Source organism: Anguilla anguilla, chromosome 1 (genome assembly GCF_013347855.1).
Source record: "Anguilla anguilla isolate fAngAng1 chromosome 1, fAngAng1.pri, whole genome shotgun sequence".
Taxonomy (NCBI): domain Eukaryota; kingdom Metazoa; phylum Chordata; class Actinopteri; order Anguilliformes; family Anguillidae; genus Anguilla; species Anguilla anguilla.
Window position 1 is genome coordinate 72,452,532 of NC_049201.1, and position 14,774 is coordinate 72,467,305.

Consider the following 14,774-nt stretch of genomic DNA (forward strand, 5'->3'; position numbering starts at 1 on the left):
GTGATTCCCTGTTACACTGTGTCTCTGTGATTCCAGATATTTTATGTGATTCCCTGTGATTCCCTTTTTCACTGTTACACTGTTTCCCTGTGATTCCCTCTTTCCCTCTTTCCCTGTTACACTGTTTCCCTGTGATTCCCTGTTCCCCTGTGCTTCACAGTGTGTCCTGTGCCTTTCCTCGTTCCCCTCTGTGTTTTGCACGGTCTTGCTGCGATCGCTAAGTTCACCTGCGTGTCGGTGCGTTTCTCGGCGTCTCTCAGTGTTGGGGGGGGGGGGGGGGGGGGGCTGCTGGCAGGTGCAGGTATAAACTTGACTCCCATTAGTCAGGCTTGGGAGAGCTGTGGTCACATGCCTGCCAGCACACACACACAGACAGGAACACGTGAGCCGGGGGCTGCTGTGGTGTGCGGCAGTATGTAGGTCAGTGTGGAGGTGTGTAGGGGTGTGGCGGGCATTGGAAAGGTCTTTGTTTTTGTGGTGAAGCCGTGCAGGCAGCTGGAATGCCTGTGCGGAGGGCTGGGGTCCAGGTCTCCCCCCAGCCTGTGGGGGGGGGGGGGGGGGCGTTGGCGGCTTGGGTTTTAATTCAGTGCGTCTGTTCACCGGTGAACAGAAGTGCACTTATTCGCCCGTAAGGTGAACTAGCGTACGAACAGCAGGTGAGTGTGCTAGCGCTCAGATACCGCTGCACGCTCGCGTGTGCAGTACGCACGGGTGTGCGTCTGGGGGGACGTGTGCACGCGTGTATGCGATGCATGTTAGTGCGTGCGAGCCTGCAGGTTTGGGCGTGTGTGTGTGTGCGTTTGCGTTTGCGGGTGTGTGTTTGTGTGTGTGTGTGTGTGTGTGTGTGTGTGCGTTTGCGTGCGTGCGTGTGTGTGTGTGTGTGCGTTTGCGTGCGTGCGTGTGTGTGCGTGTGTGTGCGTGTGTGTGTGTGTGTGTGTGTGTGTGTGTGTGCCTGTGTGTGCGTGTGTGTGCGTGTGTGTGTGTGTGTGTGTGTGCGTGTGTGTGTGTGTGTGTGCGTTTGCGTGTGTGGAATGGGGGTATGCGCCGTACCCGTCCGTGTGGCCTTGTGTCTGGGGGGGTCAGAGATAAACACGCCTGAGGAGGCACAGCATCACGCGCGTTCCTCAGAGTGTTGGCGGACGCGCGCGCACCCCCTCGTTTGGGCGGGACAGCGAGGCGGCTGAAGCGTCAGCGACAGCGCGGGGCCTCAGGGAAACCGCCCCTCTGCGCTGCGCGTGCGTTTGAGAAACGTTTAGAGAGGTTTTAATTACGTCCCTGACCGCTCGTCCTCTCCTGACCACGGACGTGAAAAATTACTTCCTGCCCCCCCCCCCCGTGACAGCCGTCGCCATGCCGATTAACGGGGGTAAACTGGCTCTAAATTGCACGGGGCAGGGCTTGTTTTCTTTCTAATTGGTAGCTTGGCAGTTCGGTTTGTTTTTTCGTGTGATGCCATGCTCCATCCCCCGCTGGTGGGTTTGTGTGTTTTTGGTCGTTTTGTGTTGGAGGTTCTCTTCCCCGGTCACATTGTTTCCTCTGTTGTTGTGCTGTTTTTTTTTTTGTTATTCTTGTGCAGATGTGTTTAGAGGGGAAAGTTAAAAGTTGGCCAAAGTGCATTTTTGTTGGCATTGCTGGAATGCAAGCTTGGGCCACCTCCTGCTTTTCTTCTCCAGAAGCTTTTCTTTCTTAACCCGAAGAGCCGTTTGACTCTCGAAGGTGTTTTCCGGGCGTGCGCCTGGCGCAGCGCCGCACGTCTGTTGCGTTAGCCGTTGCGCGTTGTTGTCTGGGGAGGCTAGCGCGTCAGACGTCACGCTAACGCGCGCCAGGCCAGGGCCCGGCTCTGAGGAGGCCTGTGGCTCTCAGTGAGGATGTGGGGTATTTCGGCCTGTTCACTCACTGAGCTCAGGCAGGTGAGGGCCCGGCTCTGAGGAGGCCTGTGGAGGCCTGTGGCCCTCAGTGAGGACGTGGGGTATGTCAGCCTGTTCACTCACTGAGCTCAGGCAGGTGAGGGCCCGGCTCTGTGGAGGCCTGTGGCTCTCAGTGAGGACGTGGGGTATGTCAGCCTGTTCACTCACTGAGCTCAGGCAGGTGAGGGCCCGGCTCTGAGGAGGCCTGTGGAGGCCTGTGGCCCTCAGTGAGGACGTGGGGTATGTCAGCCTGTTCACTCACTGAGCTCAGGCAGGTGAGGGCCCGGCTCTGAGGGGGCCTGAGGGGGCCTGTGGGGGCCTGTGGGGGCCTGTGGAGGCCTGTGGCTCTCAGTGAGGACGTGGGGTATTTCAGCCTGTTCACTCACTGAGCTCAGGCAGGTGAGGGCCCGGCTCTGAGGGGGCCTGTGGAGGCCTGTGGCCCTCAGTGAGGATGTGGGGTATTTCGGCCTGTTCCCTCACTGAGCTCAGGCAGGTGAAGCCCTCTGTCTCAGGGGTTAACGTGTATCGGCGCGGTGCTTACTGAGCGTGTGCGGCTTCTCCCGGATTTAAACCCTTCAGTTAGGGTGGGTTTAATCACTAACTCCACTCCATCTGCAGTGGCTATTACCACCCTTCCCCTCTCCTTACCTCTCCCAGGCCCACTTAACTGCTCTCTCTGCCTTCATTTCTCTCTCTCTCTCTCCCACACATACACACAACATGCATACACAAACACACGCACTCAAACACACACAACATGCATACACAAACACGCACTCAACACACACAACATGCATACACAAACACACACACACATTCGCAAACACACGCCACATGCATACACAAACACACATTCGCAAACACACACAACATGCATACACAAACACACGCACTCAAACACACACAACATGCATACACAAAGACACACACACAACATGCATACACAAACATGCACTCAAACACACAACATGCATACACAAAGACACACACATAACATGCATACACAAACATGCACTCAAACACACACAACATGCATACACAAAGACACACACATAACATGCATACACAGACACACACGCACACACAACGTGCATACAGAAACCCCCCACACAACATGCATACACACGCGCACACGCACACACACACACACACACACAAAATTCACTCTAGCCCTCATCAGGGTTCCAGTAATAAAGGTAATTTTTCTCTCTGTCAGATCTGCAATAACCTCTCCCTCGCTCTCTGCCCCCCCACACCATCTCTCTCCCTCTCTCTCCTTTTTCTCTGTCCTCCCCCTCTCTTTGTCCTTGCCCCCCTTGTTTACTCACTTTCTCTCAGTCCCATTATCTCTCTTGCTCGTTTTTAAAATCTGTTAAATTTGTTCCCTCTTTTTGAAGTAAATCACTGTAATGTCTTACGGATACTCAAACTCAGGTTACCTGATATGAAGGTGACCGAGGGACTGGCCAGTTTGACATTGCAACTGTTGGCAAAAACAAATGTATATTACAGTTTAACCAGTGCACATGAACGGTCAACACTGAAAATAACAACTCAAACAGCGAAGTGGTTGAGTAACGTCTTAATGAATCCTTGGTCGTGGTTCTTATATCTGCAAGGCATATAAATCTTTCATTCTGGTTTGTGTTTATTGCCCTCTGTGCTTGTGGGCAGGGGGTGGGGGGTAGTTGGTGGGGGGGGTGGGGGGTCATCTCCCGCTTGGTCTCCCACACGCAGAGCGAGTCTGTTGGCTCCTCTTTCGTCATTAGTCATGGAGGGGAACGTGTGCGTAAATACGGTCAGTTTAATGGAGCGTATTGCCCTCGTTTCTGAGTACGTTTCGCGGTGTGAGCTGTGTGTCTCTGACTCCCCCTACCTTTACTGTCTCACGGCAGCCTGGATGTCACGTTCGGGAAACTTCACTTTCCCGTGTTGCGCCTCTCTCATTGGCTGAGGCGTGGTCGCCGGGTGTGTCATTGGTCAGGATCCGGCTTTGTTTTGTGTCTCGGGCAGGGCACGGTTACAGCACTCTTTGTTTGGGGCCCTGATAGCTGTTCTGTTTGCTGTGGGACTGCTGTGTTTGTCCCACTGTTGTGAGTGTGTGGCTTTGATTAGTTTGACTCAGTCTAACTGGCAGTTGTGGGGCAGTACTGAAGCCAAAGTGGGTTTGTGTTTGTGTGCGGAGAGGATAAGGACCAGTCCAGTGCCCCGCTCTCTCAGTCCCTGTCTCCTTCTGTGTGTCTGTGAGAGGGAAACAGAGAGGGGGGTGTATGGAGGGGGAGGGGGGGTCTGTGTAATAGTAACCCTCTTTCATTGTCTCTCTCTCTCTCTCTCAGGTCCACAGTAATAACAGGCACTCCCAGGGCGTGCGAGTCTTCAGTAAGGTGGTGTGCCAGTTCAAGGCGGGGCTGCTGTCGCCCTGGTCGAGCCCGCCCCTCACTCTCCAGGTGCCCCTCTCGGATCTGAAGGACCCCTCCTCGCGCCCCGTCTCCCTCCCCCTGGGGGGGCACCCCGCCCAGATCCTGCGCTGCCAGTTCGCCTTCGCCGACCGCTGGCTGCTCATCAGCGAGATCTCCTTCTACTCCGGTGTGTGTGTGTGTCTGTGTCTGTGTCTGTGTGTGTCTGTGTGTCTGTGTCTGTGTGTGTCTGTGTGTGTGTGTGTGTGTGTGTCTGTGTGTCTGTGTGTGTGTCTGTGTCTGTGTGTGTCTGTGTGTGTGTGTGTGTGTGTGTCTGTGTGTGTGTGTGTGTGTGTGTGTGTGCGTGGCTGTGTGTGTGTGTGTGTGTGTGCGTGGCTGTGTGTGTGTGTGTGTGTGTGACTGCGCAGTGTGGGGTTTATTGATACCTGTATGAACACAGGTCTGATCTGAGAGCTGCTCTCAGCTCTTTCCCCTCGGGGAGTGGTCATCTGACCCGACGGGTGTTATGGGTAAGCAGCGTATGCGCAGAGGGGGGTTATGGGTAAGCAGCGTACGTGCAGACGGGTGTTATGGGTAAGCAGCGTATGCGCAGACGGGTGTTATGGGTAAGCAGCGTACGCGCAGAGGGGGGTTATGGGTAAGCAGTGGCCCTGTGTGTGTGGTAAAGGGGGCCGCTGTGTGCTTCTGTCGTGGTGAATACCTGCAGCGTGTGACTGATGGAGGCGGCCGGGCGGCTGGTAAGGGAAGCGGGTCTGATTGTGTTAGTCCTCCATTTTGGAGTAACGTTGCTGCTCTCTTTTTTTTCTTTTTCTTTTTTTTCTCTCGGGGTCATAGAGCCGTTCGAGGAGCCGCCTCAAACGGGCGAGGTGCCGCCCGTGGTGCCGCCCGCCCCCCCGACCACCTCGCCTCCGCCCACCAACGCCTCCACCACCCCTGCCCCCACCCCCACGGCCACCTCTCCCAAACACACCAGCGCCCACAGTGGTGAGTCTCCCCCACCCCCCCCACTCCCCCTGGGCTCTGTGAGCATGACAAAGCTGTGCCCCCCTCCCCCCCCCCGCCTCCAGGAGAGCGTTTGACGTGCATTGTGTTCCCTCTCTGTGACTTCTCTTTAATCATCCCCCTCTTCTGTCATCCGCGCATTCTGCGATCCTCTCTCGCTCCTCCATTCTCATCCTCTCATCTCATTCCCCTCTCCCCTCTCCCCCTCCCCCCTGCCCTCCGCTCCCTCTCTTTTCTTTTCTCTCCTCCCTCCTTCCACCAGACCCCCCCACTACCTACCCAGCGATCAACAGCACAGCCAACAGCTCGCTGTCAGGTGAGAGAGGGGGCGAGCGAGGACTGGGCGTGGCCCGCCGCTGCTCCCTAAACCGCATGAGGTTAAATTAGCGTAGCGTGCTCGCCGAGCTCTGCATGGCACTGCTCCACCCCGTGCTCCAGGTGCATGACGTTCGAATGTGTGGTAGAGCGCCACCTAGTGTAACCCGGTGTACTGTTACGGCAGTTATGTGGTTTGTTTTTAGGCTGGTTGTTTTGTCTGAAGTATGATGTTCGTTTTTCTTAGTGCATGGAAGATATAACGGTGTGGTTTATTTGAAGGGCGGTTAGTCTCTGGAATGTTCTGGCAAGCCCGGTAGTTTTTAAAATTCACACAACTGACATTCAAGTTTTATGGACAGCTAAATCACTGTCAGAAACTTGATATACACACTATCTGCTTAGCTATCAGTCTTCTCTGTCGACTTACTGACACTACTTATACACTGGCATCCCACGGACACCCTGAATGACTGACGGATCCACTAATACACACTGAAGCCGTGTTTCCACCAAAAGTACCCGGAACTTTTAGTCCCAGGAACTACTTTTCAAGGAACTAAAAGGTTCCTTCAGCCCATTGTTGTCTGCGTTTCCACCGCGGTCTAAAGTCCCGCGAAGATTAGGCAAATTAGCCCACTGACGTATGAAAAAACGACGTTGTCGTCGATCCATCTGTCCTATAATTTCTTCTGTAACCCCATACTACCACCGAAGTAGCCTACATTATTTTCTAATAACCGGGACAGCCCGGGGGGGTTTATTCCACTTATATACAACGGGTTACCAACAATGACTATATATGGTTACTTTTGTATTTATTGATTTTTTTCGATTTAATCACCTGAAATTGAAATATTCTCGCAGCTGTTTGGGCATATTTTACCGTTGTCAAGCAAAACTGTCGTTGGTAGTTGAACTTGGACCGTTGTTATGCAACAAATAGGATATAACAGGCCAATAGTCAGATTGTAACTGTTTTATATATCCTCTCAAACACATTCATTATGTTTTTATGCGAACATTCACTTTCATGTCTTGACATCCGAGGCGACAGAATGCATTCACATTCCACAAATAACTGGCAACAACAGCAGAAAACATGCACACGTTGTAAACAATTTGATGTTGAATTGATTACTTTCTCATCGTCAATTCCATATAGGCTAATCGCAAAATGACAAGAAGAGAACGAAAACTCGGATTTGTGTAAAAATTTAAATTAGCAGTGGTACAGCCACCGTTTGCTTTCCTTCAAAGTTACTGCTAGCCGAGCAGCGAAGTGTGCCCTCCAGATGCGAACCATGCACCATAAATTAGTCCATAGTCTTCCTGGTCTTTTTGTGGAATTGAAGAATGGCAGAGTAAAATTACAGCAGTCTGAAAAAGCAAAAGGGACGATTACTAGAATTAACCTGTTATTTTACCCTGACAAAAAGTGCGGAAGGTGATTTCCAGTTTGCTTTTACTGTATCACCAATGTGAATTACGCAGAACTACCGCATACCTCACTTAACTGTATCAAACGTTTTGAGTCAATTACAACGGGCTAACAAAGAAAATTTGGAAGAAAATATTCAGCAACCAAATTAAACCGTTTGAATGTTTTGGTAAGTAATATGATGTCCCAGCACGAATGCTTAGCATTTTATAAAATGAATACTAAAGCAAGAAAAGAACAGAAGAGCACATGTTATAATTCCAAGACGTTGGCAGGCTATAACCAAAAGTAGGCTACTGCGCCGCATAACATACAAGTTTGATTTCAACTGCAAGTAGTCGACCAATCAGAAATTTTCAGCGCTTGCGCCCCACCCCAAAGGTTCCGGTACTTTTGGAAAGTACTACCCCCCGAGCAGGAACTTTTTTGGGGGTAAAATAAAGTCCCCAGAACTTAATTTAGACCCTACTTCCTGCGGTGGAAACGCACTGAGTTCCTCAAAAGGTTCCTAGTTCCGGGGTAAAGTTCCTGCGGTGGAAACGCGGCTTGAGTGATTCATTGACTCAGACTCCGTGAGACTGATCCACTGACTCACAGACTCACGATATGAATCAATTGATCACAGAGTAATTCAGTGACAGAGATATGGCGTGACTGACTGATCCACTGACTCACAGACACACAGAGTGACTCACTGATCCACTGACTCAGCAGGGGCTCTATCTGACCATGTTTGTGTGGTTTCCAGGTGTGGAATTTGCAGCCATGACCCCAAGAGCAGGGTTACCAGTTGCCAAGGACGACAGCAGCAATACAGCCATTCTGATTGGCTGCTTGGTGGGCATCATCCTCTTGCTATTGGCTGTCATCGCCGTTATTCTTTGGAGGCAGTACTGGAAGAAAATTCTGGGCAAGGTGAGGGAGAGGAGAGGAGAGGAAGAGACCGAGAAGTGGGAACTGTTTGTGTGCTCACCCTGGTGGCTACAACAGATAATGTTGCGTATTATCTTATCGTGTTCTGTATTATTTTAGGCCTGAGCAGTGTACTGCGATGATAATTATCGAATAGAGTAACGGTCATTGCCAGTGTGTGGTGTATTGCCTTTCTTTTAGTCCTTTTCTTTTTAATTATACCCTATATGGTAGTAAACAACCACGCTTCAAAGGCTGTAAGACAGCCAATCAGCAGCAAGGTCTTGGAGCTTTCTTGGAATTGACAAAAGCACATCAAACGATCATATGGAAGCAGTACCACCTTGCTGCTCGTTGGCTGTCTTATCTACACCCAACAGATAACAGCGGAGATAGATAACATTTTTTCCGGAAGCATTTCGCACAGCCTCATTAGTTTGGTTGTTTACTACGGCTTCAGATATAATTAAAAAGAAAAATACGAAAAGAAAGGTAATCATCATAATACAGTGGCGATGACCGGTTTCGCATTCGATAATTATCCTTGTGGTATATCGCCCAGCCCTAGTCTGTCTTACCTCCCTGTGTTGCTCTCTGCTGTTGAGACCTGCAAAGCTGCGTGTGCACTGTGTTAATTAAGTCCGCCTGAACGTCCTGCTGTGATAGGCCAGGCGGTGTGTGCACAGTAATAATGATCTGTGGGTGTAAAAAAGGCTTGGTGCGTCTCTGAATCTGTTAGTGTGAACACCTGCTGGCTTTCCCTTTAATGACAGTGTGAGCTCTGTAAGTGTAAAGGTGTAAAGGTCATAGAGTATTCAGTCCCTCAGCGTGTGTGTGTAACTGTCAGTGTTAAAGTCCTGTTGTGTCCTGTTAATAAGCACATGAGCTCTGTTAGGGTAAACACTCCCGCTGTGAGCATGCATGCAGTCATGTCCGTTTGCTCATCCGTCCGTCTGTCTGTGTGTCTGTGTGTCTGTCTGTCCCAGGCCCAGGGCAGCCTCTCCAGTGACGAGATGCACGTCCACCTGTCGGTCCCCTCCGACAACGTGGTGATCAACAACACGCACACGTACTCCAGCCGCTACCAGCGCATACACACCTCCCCCGAGGAGCGGGAGCGGGACGCCGAGGGGGAGTACCAGGAGCCCAGCGCCCTGCTGCGCCCCCGCGAGGACCGCGACAGCACGGGTACGAGGAGGAGGAGGAGGAGAGAGGGGGAGGGGGAGGGGAGGGAGGAGAGGGAGGGAGGAGAGGGAGGGAGGGAGGGGGAGAGACAGGGAGGAGAGGGAGGAGGAGGAGAGACAGGGAGGAGAGGGAGGGAGGGAGGGGGAGAGACAGGGAGGAGAGGGAGGGAGGGGGAGTACCAGGAGCCCAGCGCCCTGCTGCGCCCCCGCGAGGACCGCGACAGCACGGGTACGAGGAGGAGGAGGAGGAGGGGGAGAGAGGGGGAGGGAGGGAGGGAGGGAGGGAGGGAGGGAGGGAGGGGGGGAGGGAGGGAGGGGGAGACACAGGGAGGAGAGGGAGGGAGGGAGGGGGAGAGACAGGGAGGAGAGGGAGGAGAGGGAGAGACAGGGAGAGAGGGGGAGGAGAAAGAGGGAGGGAGGAGAGGGAAAGACAGGGAGGAGGGGGAGAGACAGGGAGGAGAAACCGACAGAGGGAGGGAGGAGAAAGAGACAGAGAGAGGGGGAGGACAAGAGAGAAGGAGACAGGTATAATATGTAGGTACATCATTCATTGCTCTTATTTTATTTTTTATGGCATTCACAGCGTAATGCTTTCACAGTGGAAGTATTGATTTTGTTGTGCCAATAAAGCTGACAGAATTGCATTGAATTGAAAGAGGGATGAGGTTGAAAGAGGATGATGGAAGGAGGAGGCAGAGAGATATAAAGTAAGCGAAGGGAAAGAGGGAGAGAGAGAGAGAGAAGAGAGGAGGGGTAGTTTGCATGAGGAACAGGACACTGCTGTGTTGTGTCTGTAATGGCTGCCTGTGTTGTGTGCCTGCCTCTTTAACCACGACGAGCATCACCACTGAGGTTAAGTGCCTGTGCTGTTGTGTGTTCAGTGCCTGCTGTGTGTTAACATTGCCCGTGCTGTGCCCCCCCCCACCCCACCACCCCCGTCGTGTTAACAGTTGTGTGTTGTGGTGCTGCACTGTGTGATGTGTCCCCCTCCCCAGCCTTGCTGTTAAACAACCCAGCCTATCACCTGCTACTGTCTGACCAGCGGCATGACCCAACCTGGCTGCACAACTGCACCAGTGCCCAGGAAAAGACACACAATGTAGCACCGCAGGGTAAGAGCTAGCGTGTGTGTGTGTGTGTGTGTGGGCTGCACACAGCGCAGGGCCTGTGTGTGTGTGTAACGCCTGCCCATTTCCCCCAGCATGCACTGCGGCGTCTCACTGAGTCTCCACTCCTTCCTGCCGTCCCTCCTTCCCTCTCTCCCTGCCTCCGCATGTGTTTTTAGACACGACTGTCAGCGTGATGGTAACCGCTTCTGCCTTCTCTCCATCCCTCGCTCTCTCTCTCTCTCTCTCTTCTCCTCACATGGCTTCATGCTGCAGTGCTGCATACTGCTCTGTGTGTGAGTGTGTGTTTGTGGAGTGTGTGTGTGTGTGCGTGCGTGCGTTTGTGTACGTGTGTGCGTGCGTATGCACATGTGTGTGTGTATGTGCGTGCGTGTTCGTACGTGTGTGTGTGTGTGTGCGTGCGTGCGTGTGCGTTTGTGTACGCGCGTGTGTGTGTGTGTGTGTATGCACGTGTGTGCGTGTGTGCGTGCGCGTTTGTGTACGTGTGTGCGTGTGTGTATGTGTGTGTGTATGCACGTGTGTGCGTGTATGTGGTATTAACCCTTTCTCTCCCCCCTAACCCCCAGCGTGTGGGTTTGACCTGGACGAGAAGGTCCCGCCCGCCCAGGAGGAGCCGCCCCCCTACCCGGGGGCCCCGCCCTACCCCCAGCTGCCCTCGGTGCCCCCGCCCCTCCTGCTGGCGTCGGGCCCCGCCAGCGTGCCGCACTACGCCGAGGCCGACATCATCAGCCTGCAGGGCGTCAGCGGCAACAACACCTACGCCGTCCCCGCCCTGTCGGCCCCCGCAGAGTGCCCCCCCCTCCCGGAGCTGCCCCGCCACTTCCTCGTCTTCAAGGAGAAGCTGGGCGAGGGGCAGTTTGGAGAGGTGCGCCGCCTAGTGGACAGTTTCAAGCATTCTCGCCTAAAGCCGCTTGATTTTGAACGTGGTGAATTCCGCGTTGTGAAAGTGCTTGGATGTTGCACAGGAGTACTTTATTTTAGGTGCTTTATATCTTGTAGGGTTTACGTGCGTTTTCCAAAACTGCACAAACGACATCCAGAAAGTTCTAAATCTCATTACCCGAGTATTCTCTAGAGCACGGAATTACCCACCAATAAACCACTTACTGTGCGAGTGCTGGATTTTCAATAAAAAATTCTCATTCATTTTTTACTTAAGTTCATTATAAGATCAATAAATGTGTTAATAAATGTGTTCCTTGATAAATTTCCATAGGGGCCTGTAAAATGTCCTTGGAGTTTGCGTTATAAGCGCTGCAGGATCGCGGGTGTGTGGTGTGGGGCCCTTGTGTTCAGTGCAGTCTCTTCTGTTCTGTACGGCTGCTTCTGTACAAGGTGCACTTGTGCGAGATCGAGAACCCCCAGGACCTGCCCAACCTGGAGTTCCCCTTCAACGTGCGGAAGGGGCGCCCCCTGCTGGTGGCCGTGAAGATACTGCGGCCCGATGCCTCAAAGAATGCCAGGTACGTCTGCGCGCGGCTGCACGCCTGCGGTCTCAGCCGCAGCCTTACGATGAACGCGAGGCTGCGGGACACCGCATTCATGGCCTCGTTCTGAAGTTGCGCGTGGTCACATGGTCTCTGGCTGTCCCGTCAGAAATGACTTCCTGAAGGAGGTGAAGATCCTGTCCCGCCTGAAGGACCCCAACATCATTCGGCTGCTGGGCGTGTGCGTGAGCAGCGACCCCCTGTGCATGGTGACGGAGTACATGGAGAGCGGGGACCTCAACCAGTACCTCTCCCAGAGAGTCCTGCTGGACAAGGCCGGGCCCTCACACAGCAGCCCCACCATCAGGTGCCCACTGTGCGCGTGTGTGTGTGTGACTGTGTGTGTGTGTGTGTGTGTGTGTGTGTGTGTGACTGAGTGACTGAGTGACTGTGTGTGTGACTGTGTGTGTGTGTGTGTGACTGAGTGTGTGTGTGTGTGACTGAGTGTGTGTGTGTGACTGTGTGTGTGTGTGTGTGTGTGTGACTGTGACTGTGACTGTGTGAGCACGTGTGCATGTGTTACTGCCTGTGTGTGCGTGCGTGAATAAATTGTACAACAATCATTAAATATACAGTGTTTAAATGTATTGTAATCTTGCCCACATTATTGTGTTCAAAGCATTATTTATCCACATTCTGGCTAAAATAATTGCTTAAATGTCCAGCAGTCTCAATAGTATTCAGGTCTCAAGGTTTTCAGTTAAGAATCCTCTTCTGCCAATACATCATACGCACATGGTAGTGTGGAATTTTCTGATCAATCGATTTTTTAAAAATTGTCTTCCTTCCCTCTTTATTCTTCTAACTCTCTCTTTTTCTCGCTATACCCTTCCTCTGTCTATGCCCCTCCCTCCCTCTATATTCCTCCCCTCTCTATACCCTTTCTTCCCTCTCTCTCATCACCCCTCACTCTTTCCCTTCACTCTTGCCTTGGTTTTTTCTTTCTCCTGAATGTTCGCTCTCTCTCCCTCTCTCTCTCCCTCAGTTACCCCGCCCTTATCTCCATGGCCAGCCAGATCGCGTCTGGGATGAAGTTCCTCTCCTCCCTGAACTTTGTGCACCGCGACCTGGCCACCCGGAACTGCCTGGTGGGCGGGGGGCGGGACGGGGATCAGGAGATCAAGATCGCCGATTTCGGGATGAGCAGGAACCTGTACGCTGGAGATTACTACAGGATCCAGGGCCGCGCGGTGCTGCCCATTCGCTGGATGGCCTGGGAGTGTATACTCATGGTGAGAGAGAGGGAGGGAGAGAGAGGGAAGGAGAAGGGGGTATGCTGTTCTCCACACGTCATACATATAAAACTTGATGTAACGCATCCCATAGACATTCGCACTAATCAGGCGAAACACTGCTTGCGTGAGAGCACACGCAGGAGTTCTGACGCGTGCAGGTAAACTACATTTCAGTATGAATGTGAGCAAGCCTTTGAATCATGTGGCAAAGTTTGAATGTGGAGTGTATCGCTGGAAAATGTATTTGCTCCCTGAGTGAGTGGTGGGCTTGGAGATTTTGTGATGCCCCTTCAGTAGAGACAGTGGGCTGTAGTTAGCTCCCTCTGATTGGACGGCCGGCGTGTGCCCGCGTTCCAGGGGAAGTTCACCACGGCCAGCGACGTGTGGGCGTTCGGCGTGACCCTGTGGGAGATGCTGAGCGTGTGCCAGGAGCAGCCGTACTCCACGCTGACCGACGAGCAGGTCATCGACAACGCGGGGGAGTTCTTCAGGGACCACGGGCGGCAGGTAGACGCCCGCCCCGCCCACCTCACGCAGTCCTGTGTGCCAGTCACCGTGAGGTCACACACACAGCCAGCGAACACGGAACACCATATATACAACACCAGGGAGAATGAGGGACGACAGGAGTGTGTAAAACAGGGGGTTACTGCACCAGTGTGGCTCGTGTGTTAAGAAAAGAACATCCCAGCATACATCGGGCTATGCATAAAAATACTGGACAGACCGGGATAACTTTATAGCTTTGAGGAGGGTGTCTGCTGGGGTCTACTGGGGGAGGACGCTTCAGTGACCAAGGGTAGCTTAATTGGCCTTTTCACTATGCTAAGGTGAACAAGCATGGAAGAGCGAATGGAAAGACATCATCAGCAGGGGGCAGCAGTGTGCACAAACACATATTCCTGGATCTTGACGTGTGCCCGTTAATTTGAAACATGAGGCAAAACAGGCGAGCCATTGTAGATGGGCTGGCAGAAAGTATATCCTGGGGCCAGTTTAATAAAAAACTGGTGGCCAAACACTCCCTTAAGTTACTCTATTAGCTTTCCATTTCCTGTTCATTACCTGTATATTTTCATATTTTAGTGTTGATTCATATGATTGCATTTTTTTTATTGCCTGGAGGGAGGGATATTTAAATAAGGCTCAATAGAATGTGCTTTTAGAATGTCTTTTCATTTTTGTGTTTAAAGATGTTTTGGAAACGTGTACTTCTGTGACCTTTGTCTTTCTCCTGTTAAAGTGTGCGTGCTGCAGTGTGTTAAAGTAGCGCATTGTGCTAACCTGCTAACCTGTCCCTCCTCTCTCTCTCTGTCTCTTCCTCTCTCCTTCTCTCTCTCTCCCTCCCTCTTTCTCTCCCTCTCACTCTCTCCCTGCTCTCACTCCCTCTCTCTCTCTCTCCCTCCCTCCCTCCCTATCTCCCTCTCTCTCTCTCTTCTCTCTCCCTCTCTCCCTCCCTCTCTCTTCTCTCTCCCCTCTCCCTCCCTCCCTATCTCTCCCTCCCTCCCCCTCTCCCTCTCTCTCAGGTGTATCTGACCCGGCCGGCCGTGTGTCCCCAGGGTCTGTACGAGCTGATGCTCAGCTGCTGGAACCGGGACTGCAAGCTCCGCCCCGCCTTCGCTCACATCCACTCCTTCCTCACCGAGGACGCCATGAACATGGTGTAGAGAGAGGAGAGCGATTCCCCCCCCATCACTCCTGAGAGAGAGAGAGAGAGAGGGAGGGAGAGAGGGAGAGAGAGAGAGGG

At 52.7% G+C, this 14,774-nt stretch overlaps 1 protein-coding gene across 4 annotated transcripts in view; it reads left to right on the forward strand.

The window, feature by feature from the left end:
- ddr1 (discoidin domain receptor tyrosine kinase 1) overlaps positions 1 to 14,774 on the forward strand; it is a 35,553-nt gene extending 20,779 nt beyond the window's left edge. For 2 of the 4 annotated variants that reach the window (XM_035392772.1, XM_035392762.1), the window contains exons 8-19: positions 4,244 to 4,493; positions 5,159 to 5,308; positions 5,589 to 5,642; positions 7,831 to 7,997; positions 8,981 to 9,182; positions 10,174 to 10,290; positions 10,872 to 11,170; positions 11,641 to 11,768; positions 11,902 to 12,099; positions 12,778 to 13,024; positions 13,385 to 13,534; positions 14,554 to 14,774. In XM_035392772.1, coding sequence (XP_035248663.1) covers positions 4,244 to 4,493; positions 5,159 to 5,308; positions 5,589 to 5,642; positions 7,831 to 7,997; positions 8,981 to 9,182; positions 10,174 to 10,290; positions 10,872 to 11,170; positions 11,641 to 11,768; positions 11,902 to 12,099; positions 12,778 to 13,024; positions 13,385 to 13,534; positions 14,554 to 14,694 — 2,103 coding nt within the window. In that variant the 3' untranslated portion in view covers positions 14,695 to 14,774. The remainder of the gene's footprint in view (positions 1 to 4,243; positions 4,494 to 5,158; positions 5,309 to 5,588; positions 5,643 to 7,830; positions 7,998 to 8,980; positions 9,183 to 10,173; positions 10,291 to 10,871; positions 11,171 to 11,640; positions 11,769 to 11,901; positions 12,100 to 12,777; positions 13,025 to 13,384; positions 13,535 to 14,553) is intronic. The other 2 variants (XM_035392788.1, XM_035392782.1) reach the window with 2 other exon arrangements.